The sequence below is a fragment of the Macaca mulatta genome, chromosome 20, assembly GCF_049350105.2.
Source record: "Macaca mulatta isolate MMU2019108-1 chromosome 20, T2T-MMU8v2.0, whole genome shotgun sequence".
NCBI classification, from domain to species: domain Eukaryota; kingdom Metazoa; phylum Chordata; class Mammalia; order Primates; family Cercopithecidae; genus Macaca; species Macaca mulatta.
Window position 1 is genome coordinate 76,725,333 of NC_133425.1, and position 20,151 is coordinate 76,745,483.

Genomic DNA, 20,151 nt, shown 5'->3' on the forward strand with positions numbered 1-20,151 from the left:
AAGCAAAACTCTCACTTCCTGCAGTGTCTCTCCAGTGCCTTTAACTGAAGCTTAGCATCATGCCATTTGACAAAGGAAAATGATTTAAAAGGATCAGATCCATTTTTCCAAAGCAAGCAAAAAAGGGTGAATTTGGAGCTGGGAAGCTATATATGTTGATAATCAGTTCAGTGACTGAGAAATACAAATGGTCATGACATCCTAAGTGAAGACATGTCTGCTACCAAAAAGATTATATGATGCATTTCAAAGCCAGATACTTCGGTATTTTGTTCTTACCACTTACACTGTTTTCTCTCTTGATGGAGAATTGACTCAGATTCTTTCCTTCACTTTTAATAAAAGCATCAGGCAAATAGATACACCTAGAGGACAGCCAGTGGCAATGAAGTACCTTTTGAGTAAAATCATTAGTTCACTAGAAACTGTATGGGCAGGAATAGTAGATAGCAAATACAGGGAGGAAAGAAAGTTGTCTAAGTATCCTCTGTATACTGTCATACACATTACATATTTGGTGTTAAAGACCTACGAGGGCCTTCTGTCACCAGAATGGACTGGCTTCCTTCTGCTGGTACATAGCTGTCATACCAGGATCATCCTTCACCATTACTCTGCATTCCTTTCACTTCCTTCCTGTTTGGATTACATCTTGTTAATATCCAGAATGTTCCACTTTCTTGATACATTCCTTTGTTTTGTTGGGGCACATTTTCTAACACCATCCGGAGAAAGGCTGCATGGGAAGTAAATTGTTTTGTGACTTCATATAGCCGAAAATGTCTTTGTTCCCTCCTGCCACTTGATTGATAGTTTGGCTGGTTATAAAAATCTAGGTCTGGGCCGGGCGCGGTGGCTCAAGCCTGTAATCCCAGCACTTTGGGAGGCCGAGACGGGCGGATCACGAGGTCAGGAGATCGAGACCATCCTGGCTAACACGGTGAAACCCCGTCTCTACTAAAAAAAATACAAAAAAGTAGCCGGGTGAGGTGGCGGGCGCCTGTAGTCCCAGCTACTCGGGAGGCTGAGGCAGGAGAATGGCGTAAACCTGGGAGGCGGAGCTTGCAGTGAGCTGAGATCCGGCCACTGCACCCCAGCCTGGGCGGCAGAGCAAGACTCTGTCTCAAAAAAAAAAAAAAAAAAAAAAAAATCTAGGTCTGAAATAATTTTCTTTCAGAATTTTAAAGTAATTTATTTTTTGTTATTTAGCTTCCATTTACAAGTATGAAGCCATTCTGATTCTTGATCCTTTCCATATAGCCTATTTTTCTTTCTGAAAGCTTGTAAGACTTTTTTCTTTATTTCCAGTGTCCTGAATTATTATGATGATGTGCTCTGGAGTGGGTGTGTTTTCATCTGTTGTTGAGAGTACTTCCTTAGTAGTCTTATCTTTTTTGGTGGGGTGACATTCCTTTTTTTCAGATGTTGAATCTTCTGGACTGATCTTCCAGCTTTCTTAACTTACCTCTCCTATTTTCTTTTTTAAAAAACTATTTAATAAATTTTTTTAAAATAGAGTGAAGTCTTGCTGTGTTGTCCAGTCTGGTCTTGAACACCTGGGCTCAAGCCGTCCTTCCAAAGCGCTGGGGTTATAGGCGTAAGCCATGTGTTCAGCCATCTCTTGTATTTTCTGCCTTTGTCTTTTTGCTCTTTTCTGGGAGATTTCCTCAACTTTTTATCTTGACCCTACATTAAAAGAAAAAACAAACTTTTTTTTGCAATCATTAACATGTTTTGCTGGCTTATGAATGTTCCTTTTTATATCATCCTACTCTTGTTTTATATACACAATATCCTGTCTTTTCCCTCTGGGAAGATTAAGATGAATTTTTCTTTTTTCTTGAACTTTTCATTTTAGCACAATCCTTACTTCCTTTAAGTTACTTTTTTTCTTATCAGTTTTGGTCCTGTCTTTTATCTTTGTTAAATATCTAGTGAGTCCTGTTTGCTCAATTTTAATAGCAGTGCTCTAAAACAGTTTCTTAACCCATGTGCCAAAAAAATATGTTGCAAGTGTGTGAAGATACTGATGGCGTCAGTCTTCAGAGTAGCTGAGCAGCATATCCAGAGGCTGAGCCTACAGGCCGCCTCTATTTAGCCCAGAGTAATATTACGTTTTCTGTGTGTAATGTGACATGAGAATGTTTTAGAAGTACCAGAGTCCTATAGGTAAGACTTGTTGAACACAGGTTTCGCTATTGTGTGATCAAACTGGGTCATTTTCTTAGGGCAGATTGATGTTCATGCCCTTGGGTCTGTACCCTTGGGCAGATCAAGTCCTCCAGAAGTCTTTGTCTCTTGCTTGGAAGATATGTTCTGGCTTTCAGTATTTTAGGAGCAGAGTTGGGAGAAAAAGACTAATGGTCCAGCATTCAGTATGTAAACATTCTGTTAACTCTCAGTTACAATACACCTACCCTCAAATGTGCCTGGTGCTCCACTGTCCAGAGACCCTCAGTTGTATATTATTCAAAATATAAGTCATTTGTTTTTCACTGGAGCTAGGGAGAGTCTTACTAAGCTCTGAAGGGAAGAAGTGTATACACATGGAGGGAGAATCCGGAAATTCAGCTATTTCCTAAGACTTTGTTAATAGTTCTCTTTTTAGCTTATCTTTTACCCCCTGCCCCACCCCAACCCCGTCGTCACCTACCCTGTATTACCAGTTCCTGGAGCCTTTCGGGAGTCTTCAGTCCAATTTAGGTTGAATCTCAGCTTTGCTTACTGCTAAATTAGGATTAAGCTTCCTCAGATACTCCAAGTCAGTTACCCTTGTCTGTTTTCTAGCATATGAAATTTCAGTGACCGGGTGCGGTGGCTCATTCCTGTAATCGCAGCACTTTGGGAGGCTGAGGTAGGCAGATCAGTTTAGGAGTTCGAAACTAGCCCGGGCAAGATGACGAAACCCTGTCTCTACAAAAAGTACAAAAATTAGTTGGATGTGGTGGTGGGTGCCTGTCGTCCCAGCTACTTGGGGGGCTGAGGCAGGAGAATCACTTGTACCTGGGAAGAGGAGGTTGCAGTGAGCCATGATCGCGCCACTGCACTCCAGACTGGGTAACAGAGTGAGACCCTGTCTCAAAAACAAAAAAAAATGAAATTTTGTTAATATTATTTCCTATTCTCTTTGTATTCAGTCTACCAAAAGTCTGATTCTTTATTGACTTTATTATAGAAGTCTGAATGCAAATAATGAATTTAAATATTTGTTTCTAAGAAGTTCTCCCTGTAACTCACTATTTGGATTACCAGTATTTGAAGGTGTACTTTTCTTTTCTTAGAAAACATGGTTATTAGGTAGCAGGTAACACAGTGTCAATCCTGAGATTTAACAGAGTTATATTTCATGCCAGCAGCATGTTTCAAAGCTATTTTTAAATTTCACTTGAATTTTTTTTAAAAACCTCAAATTTTCTTAGTAAAATATCAAGAATATCTGGGTATAAGTTCTTAAAACACAGAAAGCATTGACTGAAAAATTGTTCTTCAAATTCTGTATCACTTTGTTTAAGAAGTCTTTTTTTCACTTTGGGAGGCCGAGGCGGGCGGATCACGAGGTCAGGAGATCGAGACCATCCCGGCTAACACGGTGAAACCCCGTCTCTACTAAAAATACAAAAGATTAGCCGGATGTGGTGGTGGGCGCCTGTAGTCCCAGCTACTGGGGAGGCTGAGGCAGGAGAATGGCGTGAACCCAGGAGGCGGAGCTTGTAGTGAGCCGAGATTGCGCCACTGCACTCCAGCCTGGGCAACAGAGTGAGACTCCGTCTCAAAAAAAAAAAAGGAAGAAGTCTTTTTTTAAGTTTTTTGAAAGGCACCTTTTAAAAAGTTCATCTGTTAAACGATTAGTATCACAAATACATAAAGAACTCCTCCACCTCGATATGTGAAGGACAGTTAGTAAAAAATGAACACGAGAGACATGAACGAATGTTTTGCGTAAGGGGAAACATGTGGCCACAAACATACAAAGAGATGTTCAGCACGTGGCTAGTAAGAGAATGCAGATGACAACCACAGTGAGATACCATATTTCACTTATTCAGTTGACAAAACTTAAGAAGTGTGACAGACTCAAATGTTGTGGAGTTTATGAATCAACAGATGCTCTTACACATGCATAGTATATGAGGCTGTAAACTGCGCCACCTACTACAGAGAATAAGTTAGCATAATTCTACTCCCCGGAGTAGACCCAAGAGACATTTTTTTTTTGAGGCAGAGTCTTGCTCTGTCACCTAGGCTGGAGTGCAGCGGCGTTATCTCAGCTTACTGCAACCTCTTGTAAGGTTGCAGGTCCCAGGTTCAAGCTATCCTCGTGCCTCAGCCTCCTGAGTAGCTGGGATTACAGGCGTGTGCCACCACTGCTCCCAGTCGATTTTTGCATTTTTAGTAGAGATGGGATTTCACCATGTTGGCTAGGCTGGCCTCGATCTCCTGGCCTCAAGTGATCCACCCACCTCAGCCTCCCAAAGTGCTGGGATTACAGGCGTGAGCCACTGCACCCAGCCAAAAAAGTATTTATCATAGTACAAAAGAGTCATATGCAGTAATAGTCGAAGCATCACGGTTCACAGTATCAAAAACCTGGAGACAACCCCAGATGCCCATTAACAGGAAAGTGGAGTATTGCACGGCAGAAAGAACAGAAGAACCAGTGTGATATGCACACCTCTATAAACTAAGTCATCTTTATAAAACAACAGTAAAAAATGGATGATTAATAAATTATAAAACACCTTAAAATTTAAAATATGTATTTCATGGATGCAGTAATAAAGCAAGGAAAAATTGAGCATAGGATTTAGGATAATGGTTACTTCCGATGGTGGAAGCAGAGGAGTGGATTGGTGGGGAAGACCATCTGGTTAGAAGCGGGCTATTGACAAGGTCTTAGCTTTTGTTTTGGATGGCAGGTTTTTGGAGTCCTTGTTACATTATTGAAGATTAATTAGGTAATTCAGTCCATTAGAAAATAAGCCTAAAGAGACTGAGATTTCCAAGGTGAAATACAGATTAATGGTCATGTGGATCTTAGTTCTTTGCTCATCTGTTTTGTTTTTGTTTTTTAAGAAGTAGTATTTGGGATCCTGGGACCAATGTTTTGTAGTTGAAAGTTATAAAAATACATAGACCTAAAGTTAACGAACTAAATTTTCTAGGTGGGGATGCATGTACTGATAAGTATCTTATACGTTATAGAGTATTGAGTACATAAATATTTATAGCTATTTCTGTTCTTTCATAGAAATTTTACATTTTTTTCCCTTTCTTAGGACAAAGTTAAACTATAATCCTCCAAAAGATGATGGATCAACTTATAAGATTGAACTTGAAGGGATATCGGTAATGGTTATGAGAGAGATCCTGGATTACATCTTCAGTGGGCAGGTATGATGAGAAACAAAGGAAGGAAGACCTAAGTAGAGGCTTCTCAAGCTCAGGGTGAGGGTCTCCTTTCATCCATTATATGACAAAGTAGCACTGTCATCTTCATCTTCTGTCACTGTGTGCATTGACTGACATCTCCTACTGGTAATGGCATCCCGCGTGTGTTCTTCCATGGCTCTGCTCCTAGAGAAGCAGATGAAGTAAGATCTTAGACCCAAATCCCAGTTTGTTGCTACCATTCTGAGCTCCACCTTCTCATATGAGATATTAAAGAACATGGGATGCTGCCCTGACTGCTGTCTTTTTGGTTTTTGCTTTGGAATCCCAAATCCAATCTTGCTTTGTATCCACACGACTGGGGATACAAAACTTGTTTTGTCTCCATAGCATGGAAATAGGAACTTCCTGGGGCATTGTGGATTATTTGGTAGAGACAGAGAGTTCCTTGTAGATCGTTCCCAGAGAAAGAGGACTGACAGAAACGACAAGCAGCTTATTCACGATGCCCTGGTCCTGTTGCCTCAGTAGTACCCACATCCCTGCCCCATCCTCATTCTCTCTTCCTGATGTCCCTTTCCTCTCCATGTCCACGTGAACTTCTGGAGGCTTTGTGATACCCAGGGAGGAAAATGATAAGCGATCAGACTTCTTTCTTTTCCTTTGCCCTCCTCCGACTACCCATTCCCCATGATGTGATTTCAAGCATAGCATGAGGACTCAAGAAAAATCTTCCATGTGAATCAGGGCTAGTTATTTTTTTTGTCTTTTGGTTTTTGGGTTTTTTTTTTAACCGAAGGAAGAGGTCAGTGCATCTTACCTTTGCTGTGTGAGAATGCATTTCATCTTTATTCTTTCTGAGATCTTGTTCCCTACTCTCTCCTTTATTCCTTCTTCATCCCTCTTGTTTTCCTTTCTGTAGGGGCTGTTTCTCCTACATATTTTCTAAGTATTCTGAATGTATTGCTTTCTTTGTCTAAATATATTCATTCTGTCCAGAGTTAAACGCAGTGATTCTCATCCTTTTTGAAGCTTTTGGTTTGATTTCATGCTTTCTCTCTTCTCTCAACACTAGGGGGTGGGTATGTACATGGATGATTGTTAAAAGTAAATGAATTTAAGTTAATTTGGGGACAGCCCGGAGATACTCTGTAGCATCACAAAACCAGGCCTAAGACCAACCTCTGGTCCAACTTGTAAAGTCAGTCCAGCAGCAGTTATTAGTGTAACGAGTTATAAGCCAGTAAGAGCCTATTCATGTTCAGGCTTGGATTTGAAACTTGAAACCTTATTTACGGATTGACTTCTGTGATTTGTTTCCAATTTAAATTTAAAATGATAGTTGCAGTGTAAGTTATAACAAACTCCTGAATTGGCAGTTTTGTTTTATTGAAATGCAATTCAGTGTTTTTTTCACGTGCCTATATTTGAAGAGTCTACAGCTGCCTGCTGTCTTGTGGCTAAATGTAATGTCATATAAATGGAACATTTTCGCCTACTTGTGGCTTACTCAACATACTACTTTCCACATTTTTGTTGTTCAGTTTCTAAGACGATTGGCAATTATAGTTTTTAAGAAATCTGTGGTACAAAAAGTGTAAAATATAAAAATGTGTCTTGCTGTACTCTTCATGAAGTCTTCCTTGCATGTGCGAATGTGGGTGAAGTGCCCATGCTTTGGGGTCGTCCACTTAGGACTGTGGCAATATTTTGGAGAACTGTTTCTTTCCTGATGCTTTGGAACACTGTGAAGTGGGTGGAGAAAGAAGCATTAGTCAGAAAATTGAAGAAAATTAAGGAAAAGTAGATGTTCATAATGAGAAGAAAAAAAACTAAAAACACCCTTGTGTTAGGGATTTATTCCAAAAAGTAGTTTTGAGGCCTAAATGTATCTGTCTGTGAACCAAATTGCACTGCGTACAGTGTTTTGGGATGTGGAATGAGGCTTCTGAAACACTGTAAACCCTTCTCCCTTCAAGGGATTAGCATTCAGGTTAGCATGCCATTTAGCAGAATGGTGAACTTCATAGGTTAGGAGGCAAGATTTTCATCAGTTCTGATGCTGGTACTTAATCATATTGACTTTACCATAGAATGTAGAACTTTCCATTTCCCAAGCATTTGAGTCATTAAGGTTTTTCTCTGAATTACAGAAGTGAGCAACATGGACGGTTTACCCTAGAAGGGTGATTGGTGGTTGACATTGGTACAGCAAGGGCAGAGCTGGGAAAAGTTAACCAAGCACACATTTGCTTGTGTTGGTGCCTTCCAACTCTTGGGGAAAAAAAAAAAATGCTGGGTTAAACCATATGAAATTGCCAATATTCGATTATCTCTGATCTAAAATAAATGGAAATTTCATGTGGCCCAAACTAATAGATGAGTGGTTTGGGTTTTAAATGTACACATTCAAATATAAGATAATTATGCTACTTTTTTAGATCAGGCTAAATGAAGATACAATCCAAGATGTTGTTCAGGCAGCAGACCTGCTACTACTGACAGACCTTAAAACCCTGTGCTGTGAGTTTTTGGAAGGCTGCATTGCTGCTGAGAACTGTATCGGTATCCGTGACTTTGCACTACATTACTGCCTCCATCACGTTCATTACCTTGCCACAGAATACCTGGAGACTCATTTCCGAGATGTCAGCAGCACGGAAGAATTCTTAGAACTGAGTCCTCAAAAGCTTAAAGAAGTGATTTCTCTTGAGAAGTTAAACGTTGGCAATGAAAGATACGTCTTTGAAGCAGTAATTCGATGGATAGCACATGATACAGAAATAAGAAAGGTACCTGTCATTTATAACATGGTCAAATTTGCCTTTTTATTTCTTTTTAATTACAGTTATAGTTGTTTTATTTTTCTTCTTCAACGTGAAAGACTTACAAAGCAGCAATCTAAAAGATACCTGTAAAACATGTTTTCCTATATCATGAAAGCAGGTGGTTTTTGAGACCAGTCTGCAAAAGCCCATGCCACACAATAGATCAGTGAAAATATTAACCCTTGTAAGGAGTGTAATATCCTTTGCATGTTGTTTTTAATGGGAAAATGCATTTCAAGCTCAAGCTGGAGATTATAGAATTGCAGTATCCCCACCCTGGCTCTCAGCTTCCTGACCTACTACATCACTAGGCTAACCTCTGCCAGGCCTCAGGTGCCTGCAGCAGGCAGGGGGGTGACACGTGGAGCGCTGGCAGGGGTGGAGGGGCATGGGCCTGAGGAGCTTCAGGTGTGATTGACACCACGCGGGAGAAAGCAGGCAAGCTCTGGAGTTTGTGTGGCAGTGCAGTTTCGAGAGGGAAGGTCCTGGGAGTGACAGCCTGGAAAGAGGGTCTTAAAGAATATCAGCCGCTAGATCCAAATTATGAATACCTTGGAGGAAGGAGCAAAATCACAGGACTTGAGGGTTTTGGGGGGCAGAGAGTCTCAGTCTGTCTCCCAGGCTGAAGTATAGCAGCCAGAGTGGCACGATCATAGCTCACTGCAATCCCAACCTTCCCGGCAGAAGCGATCTTCTCACCTCAGCCTCCAAGTAGCTAGGACCATAGGTGTGTGCCACCATGCCTAGCTAATTGTTTGATATTTGTAGAGACAGGGTCTCGCTGTGTTGCCCAGGCTGGTCTCAAACTCCTGTGCTCAAGCAATCCTCCCTCTCCAGCTTCCCGAAGTGCTGGGATTACAAGTGTGAGCCTCCATGCCCAGCCAGGACGTTAAGTCTGATTATTATAAATAAGACAGTAGCTCCAATTACTGTTTTCAAAATAAGAAATATATTAGGTGTTAGAGAATGGATCTCAAAATGTATAATTGTACTGTTAATTGTTCTTGTAAGTTAAAACTCGACTATTAAGTTTTGATGATGATTAACATAATTTTTTGAATTCTGTAAGCCCGGAAGTATGTATATTTAGAAACCATATTTGTAGTATTAGTTTTAATTGGGACAGGTAAGGACAGGTAGTGTTCTGTTCTCCATGTGAGTTGGGGAAATTGGTAAAGGAGGTAGAAAAATTAGAAAAATTTCCAATGTGCTCCTACTCACCAAGATCACAGTGGGACATGCTGCTCCTCACCAGCTTCCGTCCTGCCCTCTTCTTGCCTTAAAGCAAGGGACATGCTTAAGGTTGGCTGGTTGCTGGGGAAATGAGGCAGTTCTTTGTCCTTTGGTCAGTTTAAACTTCATGCTGTAAAGACAGTTGATTTTTAAAACTCACAGTTTTATTTTACATTTGTAAAGTACTTTAGTCGGTTGGTTCAAATTTAGTGATTGAGCAGTAAAAGGATATAATTCATATTAGTCGTGTTAGATATTTTTGAATAGTAATTACTGCAGAAATGATTATATAGTACTCAGGATTTTTTTTAAATTTGGCTTTTGTATATTTTTCTTGTAATATTAATGTTGATATGTTATCTAAGTTTACCATATTGTATCGAGCTATTACTGTATATAATATTTGTATAAACATGATTTAACTCATGGCACATCCAAATGTGTGAAAGAAAGCAAATTATAGCTGGTATTTTCGCTCTCTTTTCCTATTGAAATGGGACTTCTTTAAGGTGTAAAGGAAGCTGCTTGAAACTTTACAGTGATACCTCAAACTGATGATTTTTAAAAATTAAACTTTTACTTATCAAGACTCTGGGCAGTAGACAGTCAGGGCCAGGAGAAGATGTTCAAGCAGGACCGATGTGTCTCACTTGCCTGGTAATAACCTGAGTGTTAACCGTTTGTTTTCCATGAGGTGGAAAATGTAGATTCTAAAAATGATGCGTTGCATTTTCCATTGTTTTCGCCCCATCTTTCTTCCCTCTTCTGCAGGTCCACATGAAGGATGTTATGTCAGCTCTGTGGGTTTCAGGGTTGGACTCCAGTTATTTACGGGAACAGATGCTGAATGAACCTTTAGTACGAGAAATTGTCAAAGAGTGTAGCAATATACCGCTCAGCCAGCCACAGCAAGGAGAGGCGATGCTGGCCAACTTCAAACCCCGGGGCTACTCCGAGTGCATCGTGACTGTTGGTGGAGAAGAGAGGGTGTAAGTATGAGGTGGGAGTTGTTTGAAAAGTGGTATATGGGAAGAGGTAGTTCCATGTAAACAAGAATTCATAATGTTTTTCAGTATCTAAAGCATAATTACATTCAGTTTTTTAAATGTGTTAAATATTCTTTAGTGCACTAAAACTAGTGATGGTTACTTATAAAAAGAACTGTACGAAGCATATTAACTAGTGATCAATGATTTACTTCCTTAGTTCCCGGAAACCCACAGCAGCGATGCGATGCATGTGCCCTCTCTATGACCCTAACAGGCAGCTTTGGATCGAACTGGCCCCTTTAAGCATGCCGAGAATTAACCATGGAGTTCTCTCAGCAGGTACCGTTCTGTGGCAAATTTTCCTTAAACACCAGATCAAGTAATGTGTAATCTCAAGGTTTTACAGAATGACTCAGAGCCTTTTAAAGATACAACTTTATTATCTCTACATGATATTTTTAGTGTAGTTCTAGCTTTTGAGACCGTGGTTAGGAAAACCGTATCTTCTGTCAGTCCTTATTTTCCACAGATCCTCAGCACATAGCTGCTTTTCAGAGCTAGTGGAGGAGCAATTACTTGATGACTTAATGTCAGGAGAGCAGACTTCAGTGAGGCTTACCACTAAGTAGCTGGAGGGCCGCACCTGGAACACAGCATTTCTTTGCACCATGGTAGTCCCATCTTTGAAATTCATGCAGCTTAGAATTACAATATGTAATTATATGAAATATGTTGTATAAGGCCGGGCACAGTGGCTCACACCCGTAATCCCAGCAGTTTAGGAGGCTAAAGTGAGAGGATCACTTGAACCCAGGAGTTCAAGACCAGCCTGGACAACGTAGGAGAGACAACTGTCCTTAATAAAAATCAAAAAAATTAGCCAGGAATGGTGGCCATGCACTTGTGGTCCCAACTACTCGGGAGGCTGAGGTGGGAGAATCTCTTGAGCCCAGGAGATTGAGACTGCTGTGAGCTGTGATCACACCACTGCATTCTAGCCTGGGTGATAGAATAAGACCCTGTCTCAAAAAAAAAAAAAAAAAAAAAAAAAAGAAGTTATGAGACTTTAGGAAATGCTACTTAAATAGGCAATAGCTTAAAGTTATTTACTACAGAAAATGTTTTACTTGACCTTTACAAGTTTGAAAACTGTACTTTATCCAAAGCTCTCCCTTAAGGAGGTGATAGAAAAGATAGCCATTGAGGCATTGCCTTTGCTGGCTGCCTTTCTTTTCGCCATGGTCCTGCCCCCTTGTCCACCTGAGAAGTGTCATCTCACATCATTCTAATTATGGTCAGCAGCCCTCCTGCAGTCTTTATTTAATTGTCTTTCCCCAGCAACATTATCTTTAAAAATTTATTTTTTATTTTTCTTTTTAGAGATGGGATCTTGCTATGTTGCCCAGGCTATAACATTTTTAAAGCTATACTTTACCATTCTGTATCATACAAATGGCCAAGGCTCTACCATAGTATAGAAGTGGAGTCTTTTTATGAGTCCCGAAATTATTAAAGTTATTGTCAATAGTGAAGAGCTGGACAGAGTAGCCTGCAGGATGTAGGTCTAGTGTCCCTGTTGCATCATCTCAGAATTAGCTCCCTTACATTTCCCTCCAAAATATATACACATATTCCTAATTTTCACTCATACACACCTATCACAAAGGCTCCTATATCACTAATTTTTTAAAGTATCCCAGAGGGATTAGTGTTTCAGAAACCCAGCAATGGAAGGAGCAACTGTGTACAGTGGAATTGACGGAAACGGAAATGAGTGAATGAAGAGGTCCTCCCATTTGTCCAGCCTGCATTGTTTCTTTTTTTTTTTTTTTTTTTTGGCCTTTTAAAAATTGATTTTGACTGTTTCTTGTCGTTCAGTTTTTCTTCTCTACCAGTTTGAAGTTTACATTCTTGTTGATAGTCCTTTAGGAAGATTACCTTAGAAATTATAGCCTGTCTTAAATTAGCAAAGTCCAAAGTTAGTCAGTACCTGTGTTCTCTTCAGAAGTTTTTCTTCATTTTCCATGTTCTACACTCTTGTAGTATTAAAATACATTATTACTAATAAATATGTATAGTAGATCGCCCTTATCCATGAGGGGTGCGTTCCAAGACCCCCCCAGTGGATGCCTGAGACCATAGATAGTGCTGAACCCTGTACATACTATGTGTTTTTACTGTACATGCATACCCATGATAAAGTTTAAGTTCGGCACAGTAAAAGATTAACAACAATAACTAATAATAAAACAACGATAACAGTATACTGTAATAAAAGTTATGTGAATGTGGTCTCTCTCTCAAAATGTCTTACTTTACTGAACTTACCTATTTTCGGACTGAGTTGATCATGGGTGATAAAACCACAGAAACCAAAACTTCACATAAGGGGGAGCTACTATATACGCAATATGTGTTTTTTTGATATATGTTGGATGGATGGATGGATGGATGGATGGATGGATGGATGGATGGATGGGTGGGTGGATGGACAGACAGACAGGTAGGTAGATAGATGATTGATTGATTGATAGATAGGAAGGCAGGCAGGTAGTTAGATAGATAGTGTTCATTTGGATTTGCCACTTTCCTTGTTCCTCCTCCTTAACTCCTCAGACTTTCCACCTGGGATCATCTCCCTTCTCTCTGCAGTTCATCCTTTTGAATTTCCTTTAATATGGGTCTTTTAGTGGACAACACTCAGATTTGATTGCCTGCAAATGTCATTATTTTGTCTTCATTCGTAAAGAATATTTTTGCTGAGTATAGCATTTCAGCTTGGTATTTATTATTTTTCAGCACATTGAAGTCATTCCCCTGACTTCTGGCTTCCATTGTTGTTAAGTCAGTGGCGAGTCTAAAAAATCTTTTCTCTGGTGTGTATTTAAAATTTTCTTACTATTTTCCATCTTTTTGTCTCACTGTGCTGTTCTCTTCATTATTATCTTTTGATTATCTTCTACTCAATGACTTTTCTCCTTAACTGTGATGAATCTGCTATTAAATTTATCCATTGATTTTTTTTTTAATTTCTACAAGTTCTTGTCTTTTTAACAGGAGAATAACTTAATTACCTTCAAATCCACTCTTATTTCTATAGTTCCTGTTACTGGAGTTATCTTCAAGTTAATTTTTATTTTTTAAACATGATAAGCATTTGTTTAAATTATCTTTCTTTTTTAAATAAATATTAGACTTTATTCTTCATCATCCAACTTGAAAAAATCATCTTTCTGGTTACTATAATATTTGAAATCTTTGCAAGACTATTTCCTATGATCTACTTCTGCTGGTCTTTTCTTAGAGTCTAATATTTGTTATGTCCGATATCTGTGGCTGGATGCTGCTCATTTTATTAAACATTATACGTAGCAGCTGGGCGCAGCTCACGCCTATAATCCCAGCACTTTTGGAGGCTGAGGCGGGTGGATCACTTGAGGTCAGGAGTTTGAAATCAGCTGACCAACATGGTGAAACCCCATCTCTACTAAAAGTACAAAAAGTAGCTGGGTGTGTGGTGGCATGTGCCTGTAATCCCAGATACTCAGGAACCCTGGAGGCAGAAGTTGCAGTGAGCTGTGATCACACCACTGCCCTCCAGCCTGGGCAACAGAGCGAGACTGTCTGGAAAAAAAAAAATCGAAAAAAATTATTTGTAGCCGTAACTTTCTGCCTTAGATGTCCTGGGATGTTAGAATCTAAGGCTTAGATTAAGGTCCTTTCTTCTACAGAAGTTTTGCATTTGTCTCTGCCAGTTGCCTGAAAACATTACTAATTTGGTATTAACTGTAAATTAAATTCAAGGCTTATAATTTCCCAGATAGCAAGGAGGTTTAAATCTGAATACGAATTCTGGTTGGCCTTCATCCTGACAGTGTAGAACTTTGGAGAGGATCTCCTGCCAGAAGCCACATTTTCTGTGGACCTGGAGCTTAAACGTCTGTCTTTTTCATCCCGAGGACAAAAGATTTAGATTTTCCTAGATTGGAAATGCCCTCAGAGTAAAATGGTTTTCATGCTTGGTAACCTCTGTAGGTCCCAATTTTCCCCTCAGTTTTGCCTTGTTATTTTGTTGGCTTCTCCTCTTCTAAGAAAATTATTATTGTTACTATTTTTGAGACAAGATCTCACTCTGTTACCCAGGCTGGAGTGCAGTGGCATGATCATGGCCCACTTCAGCCTCACACTCCTGGGCTCAAGTGGTCCTCCCATTTCAGCCTCCTAAGTAGTTGAGACTATAGGCAAATACCACAATGCCTGGCTAATTTCATTACTTTTTGTAGAGATGAGGTCTTACTGTGTTGCCCAGGCTGGTCTTGAACCTCCTGGGGTCAAGCAGTCCATGTACCTTGGCTTCCAAAAGTGCTGAGATTACAGATGTGAGCCACCACCACCCAGCTAAGATTATTTTTTAAATGTTTTATCCAGCAAATTAAGTGTTTTTTTGCGGAAGAATAACCTAATACACCATTACATGAAATCGGAAGTTCAGTTGCTCTTAGATCTTGTTTTGAATAGAAAGTGCACACAGGTGCTTCAGATCTGAGTATTCCTGGGGTTTTGAATGAACAGATGTGCGCTGTGGTGCGGACGTTGTATGAGAATCCCAGAGGCTGGGAGGGAGTGGAAGAGATGAACTGACATGGCCCAGAGCTGGCTGGTGACTGAATGGGTGACGTCAGGCTTCCTTTTTCATCATAGGGTGGTGAAAATCCACTCAAAGACAGTAATGAGTAAAGCGAAATGGTCAAAGTGAGTCACAGGTTGGGCTCCATCACCAAGGATCCAATGGGATGTAATAAAAGTCCTGAATCCAAAGAGAACATTGTTGTCGTCAGAGAGTTTCTTCAGATGCTGTTTCTATATATTCTATGGCATTTATGGGTGTTGAAGGCTCACATTTCATATTTCTTGTGTTTCCTTTGATCTTTGCAGAAGGATTTTTGTTTGTATTCGGGGGCCAAGATGAAAATAAGCAGACTCTTAGCTCGGGAGAAAAGTATGATCCAGATGCAAATACCTGGACAGCATTGCCGCCCATGAACGAGGTAAAACACTGGTTCGGTTTGTTTGATGTGTTTCTCTTTCCCCTTAGCACTTCTGTTTGTTTTGTGTCTGAGTTCAGGGAAGAAATAGCAGCCCTGCCAAGCCCCCGCCTCGTTTGCTCCATCCTCTCCTTCTAGTGCCCGTCTCTCCTCGCCTTCCTGGCCCTCACTCATTCTGGCCTCCTTCAGTTTCTGAAATCTTCCAGGAATGCTCTCGCGCCGGCCTTCCCGTTTGTCCTGCCCTGTGCAGATGCCAGCGTGGCCTGCCCCCTCCTCGCAGCACCTTCTCAGCGGGCCTCCCTCCTGCCTCTTAGCTCTCCTGTCCCTGTCTTCATACCACGTCTAACCATCTCATGGACCAGGCATTTTGAAGTTTTTCACAAAAGCTCTTTGATGGCAGAGAATTATGTGTGTTCTGGTCAGTGTTTCATTTTCAGCGCTAGAATCGTGCTTGGCACATAGGGTTCACTACGTAAATATTCGTTGACAAACGGACATGAAACACCTAGGGCTTCTGTGATCCCAAATAGCCTTGGCCTGACCCTGTCCTCCACAGCCCTTTCTGCCCTGGTCAATACTAACCTTTCCCACGTCAACCTGAAAATACTGCCCATTGTTATGCAAAAATAATTGTATTGAATCAGAGGTAACAGTTCATTTTCTTTTTGTGAGCTATTATGGGTTAAAAAGTGAGGATTTTCTGAGGAACTCACCATGTATTTCATAACCTTGTTTTGAGAAATGACTTTGGCCTCTCTGGCTGCTGTGCTGGAAGAGGGGCTGCTAGGGAAGCCAGAAATCTTTAAGAAGCATTACCGGGGCGGGGCGCGGTGGCTCACGCCTGTAATCCCAGCACTTTGGGAGGCCGAGACGGGCGGATCACAAGGTCAGGAGATCGAGACCACGGTGAAACCCCGTCTCTACTAAAAATACAAAAAATTAGCCGGGCGCGGTGGCGAGTGCCTGTAGTCCCAGCTACTCAGGAGGCTGAGGCAGGAGAATGGCGTGAACCCGGGAGGCGGAGCTTGCAGTGAGCCGAGATCACGCCACTGCATTCCAGCCTGGGCGACAGAGCGAGACTTCGTCTCAAAAAAAAAAAAAAAAAGACGCATTACCGGAGAAATGGTTTTGAACGTGTTACTTCCAGCTGGAACGCTGGGAAAAAGAGATGTCTCTAATTTTTAAAAATAATTCCAACTTTTATTTTATACTCGGGGTAGGTATAAACCTACATGTGTAGGTTTGTTACGTGTGTATATTGCATCATGCTGAGGTTTGCAGTAAGATTAATCCAGTCTCCCAGGTACTGAGCATCGTACCCAATAGTTAGTTTTTCAGCCTTTGCTCCCCTCCCTGCCTCCCTGCTCTAGGAGTCCCCAGTGGCTATTGTTGCCATCTTTATGTCTCTCTAATTTTTATGAAGTATATGAATATTAGCTTTTAGTATGATCCTTGGCCTTGTGTGTTCAGAGATCGCTGATGTCGTTTCAGGCAAGACATAACTTCGGAATTGTGGAGATAGATGGGATGCTGTACATTTTGGGAGGAGAGGATGGTGAAAAGGAGCTGATTTCCATGGAGTGTTACGATATTTATTCTAAAACCTGGACAAAGCAACCTGATTTGACCATGGTCAGAAAGGTGAGGACCGCATTTTGTGGTAACTAGTTTGTGTACACATTGGATTTTAAACTTAATGTGTCTTCATATCCTGAATAAACCTTTAATATAACTGATAGTGTTAAAAGAATTAACTTTATAGAAGTCTGCCTTTATTGGTAGTTTGCTTTCCCTGTCATCAGCCACACACCAAGATAGGAAGGTGGGCGTGTGTGAGAGTTTACCCTGGTGGTGGGCACCACCTGACCTGAATGAGAAAAGTTGCCTCTCCCCCACCATTGTTTTCTACTTTCAGATCGGCTGCTATGCAGCTATGAAAAAGAAAATCTACGCCATGGGTGGAGGCTCCTATGGAAAGCTTTTTGAGTCTGTGGAGTGTTATGATCCCAGGACCCAGCAGTGGACTGCCATATGTCCCCTGAAAGAGAGGAGGTACACGGATGTGGGTGAACTCTTCACTGGGTCTGGAGCCCTTACCCTTACCCTGCCTGGGTTTTGTTCTTTTCTTTCAGAGTAACCTTTTCTTTGACTTGGCATTTCCTGAGAAAGGAAGGCCTACATAGTAATGCTGCAGAGTTAAGCCAGCATAAGAGGAACGAGGGAGTGAGATCTCGCGTTGTACTGCTTGTGCCTGATACGCTGTGTGTGGCCTTTCAGGTTTGGAGCAGTGGCCTGTGGAGTTGCTATGGAGCTGTATGTGTTTGGGGGAGTCCGAAGTCGTGAGGACGCCCAGGGTAGCGAGATGGTAACTTGCAAGTCCGAGTTCTACCATGACGAGTTTAAAAGGTAACTAAGAATGGTTTCACGTAGCTACTGCAACTTTTTCTTTGTGCTTTCAAAGTTGTATTTTAGCTTTGTTTAGTTTTGTTTTCAGTCACTTGATTAAATTATGGGTTTAGGAGATATGTCTAATGCATACTAGGTATTTATTCAGTGACTTCACAAGTGCTAGTGACTTAAAATGTCTCTAAATAGAAAATGTTTCTAATATGTAGATCAGATCTTGACAGTTGCTTAAAATCATTATTGGCTCCCTATAGCTTTTAGGAAAGAGTTTAAAACTCCTTACCTTGTTGGGCGTGGTGGCTCACACCCGTAATCTCAACATTTAGGGAAGTAGAAACTGAAGATTGCTTGAGCCCAGGAGTTGGAGATTTGCCTGGGCCACATAACAAGACCCTGTGTTCTCCAAAGAAAAATAAATAAACTCCTTAACTTAGCATATGTGGCCTTTTGTGATATGGCCTTTGCTTTTTCTGCTACTAACCTGGATACTTTACACTGAGCCACTTTCCCCTGCGAAATCAAGTATGATTGTCTCAGCTCTGTGTTCATATGCTGCTTCTTGCCTAAAAGCTTCCTTCCCGCTGAGCATCCAGTTAGCTTGGCCTTTTTCAAAACTGCTTAGTTATCAAAACCTGGAGAAAGCCTTCTCACACCTTCTCCTCTGATTTAAATCCCTTCATCTGTGATCCCATGCACTCCAGACAGGTCTCTCTCTGGGGTTGTAACTGTTAACTGCAAGCAACTTCAGGGCAAGGTCCACCTTCGTCAGCTCTGTATCCTGGCTTCCAACATCCTACCTGCTTGTATCAGATACTTAGTAAAATGTTGATTAAGTGGCTAAAGCGTGGTGTCCGAGATTCTTAAAACCTCTGAAAAGTGCCACATATGTCTTGTAGAGTCGATAACATCCTTCTCGATGTCTTCTCTCTTTCCTCACGCATTTTATTGTTGTAACCACTGAACAGTATTTTTATTGCGGTAATATGTTTAAATCCTAAGGGGAAATGGGTATGCTAACCATAATTTTATTTGAGTAGTTCAGTTATGTTACCAGAAGAGGGTGCCATAACATAATGTTTAATTTCATGCTGTTTTAGATTAAGGCAGTCAGTGAGCAGTTACAAAGATGCTGGAAATGCATGTAAATGCTACCTAACTTGTATTTTAAATTTAGGATATTTGCGTAGCCTTTTTTTCTAATTATAGGAATAGACTATCTTAGGAAAGTTTATTAGAGAGCAGTTTAGAGGATACTTGCTGTAGTGGGGCCGATTTTCAGACTTCTCTACATTTTTCCTTCCTTGTTACATGACTGGGAGGGCTGACGGCCCAAGGGATGAAGGCCGTTTTTTTTTTGTTTGTTTGTTTGTTTTTGAGACGGAGTTTCGCTCTGTCGCCCGGGCTAGAGTGCAGTGCCATGATCTCAGCGTACTGCAAGCTCCGCCTCCCAGGTTCAAGCAATTCTTCCCCCTCGGCCTCCCGAGTAGGTGGGACTACAGGCACGCACCACCATACCCGGCTAATTTTTGTGTTTTCAGTAGAGACAGGGTTTCACTATGTTGGCCAGGTTGGTCTCGAACTCCTGACCTCATAATCCACCCGCCTCAGCCTCTCAAAGTGCTGAGATTACAGGCACGAGCCACCACACCTGGCCTATCAGGTTGTTACATATTTGTAGTGGATAAGCTTTTAATACAACTATTACTTGCTTTAAGTTCATAATAATTAAACATAAGACTGTTGTTCCTTCTTTGCTATTTAAAAGCACTTCCAGGCCAGGCACAGTGGCTCAAGCCTATATTCCCAACACTTTGGGAGGCCAAGGCAGGCGGATCACTTGAGGCCAGGAGTTCAAAACCAGCCTGGCCGACATGGTGAAACCCTGTCTCTAACTAAAAGTACAAAAAAAAAAAAAATTATCCAGGCCTAGTGGCACACGCCTGTAGTCCTGGCTGCTCAGAAGGCTGAGGCATGAGAATTGGTTGAAACCAGGAGGTGGAGGGTGCAGTGAGTCGAGATTGTGCCACAGCACTCTAGCCTGGGCAACAAAGTAAGACCCTGTCTATAAATAAATAAATAAATAAAAGCACTTCCAAATAAAATTCATGTATGTTTGGTTCCTTATTCCTAAGCTCTCCAATGTTTGTAAATAGAATAAAGAAAGCTGTTAATTTATCTTATCAGTGTAAGATTCTAACATGTTTAGATAACATTAAACACACATACAACACCAAATGCCATGTATTTATTTAATCTTCAAAA

General features: G+C 41.0%; 1 protein-coding gene across 2 annotated transcripts in view; it reads left to right on the forward strand.

The window, feature by feature from the left end:
• GAN (gigaxonin) overlaps nt 1-20,151 on the forward strand; it is a 64,583-nt gene that overhangs the window by 32,143 nt on the left and 12,289 nt on the right. Inside the window, exons 2-9 of one of the 2 annotated variants that reach the window (XM_077986947.1) lie at nt 5,259-5,391; nt 7,830-8,180; nt 10,221-10,438; nt 10,656-10,777; nt 15,374-15,486; nt 16,975-17,124; nt 17,399-17,535; nt 17,761-17,889. In XM_077986947.1, the coding sequence (XP_077843073.1) occupies nt 5,259-5,391; nt 7,830-8,180; nt 10,221-10,438; nt 10,656-10,777; nt 15,374-15,486; nt 16,975-17,124; nt 17,399-17,535; nt 17,761-17,889 (1,353 nt within the window). The remainder of the gene's footprint in view (nt 1-5,258; nt 5,392-7,829; nt 8,181-10,220; nt 10,439-10,655; nt 10,778-15,373; nt 15,487-16,974; nt 17,125-17,398; nt 17,536-17,760; nt 17,890-20,151) is intronic. The other variant, XM_015126691.3, reaches the window with a different exon arrangement.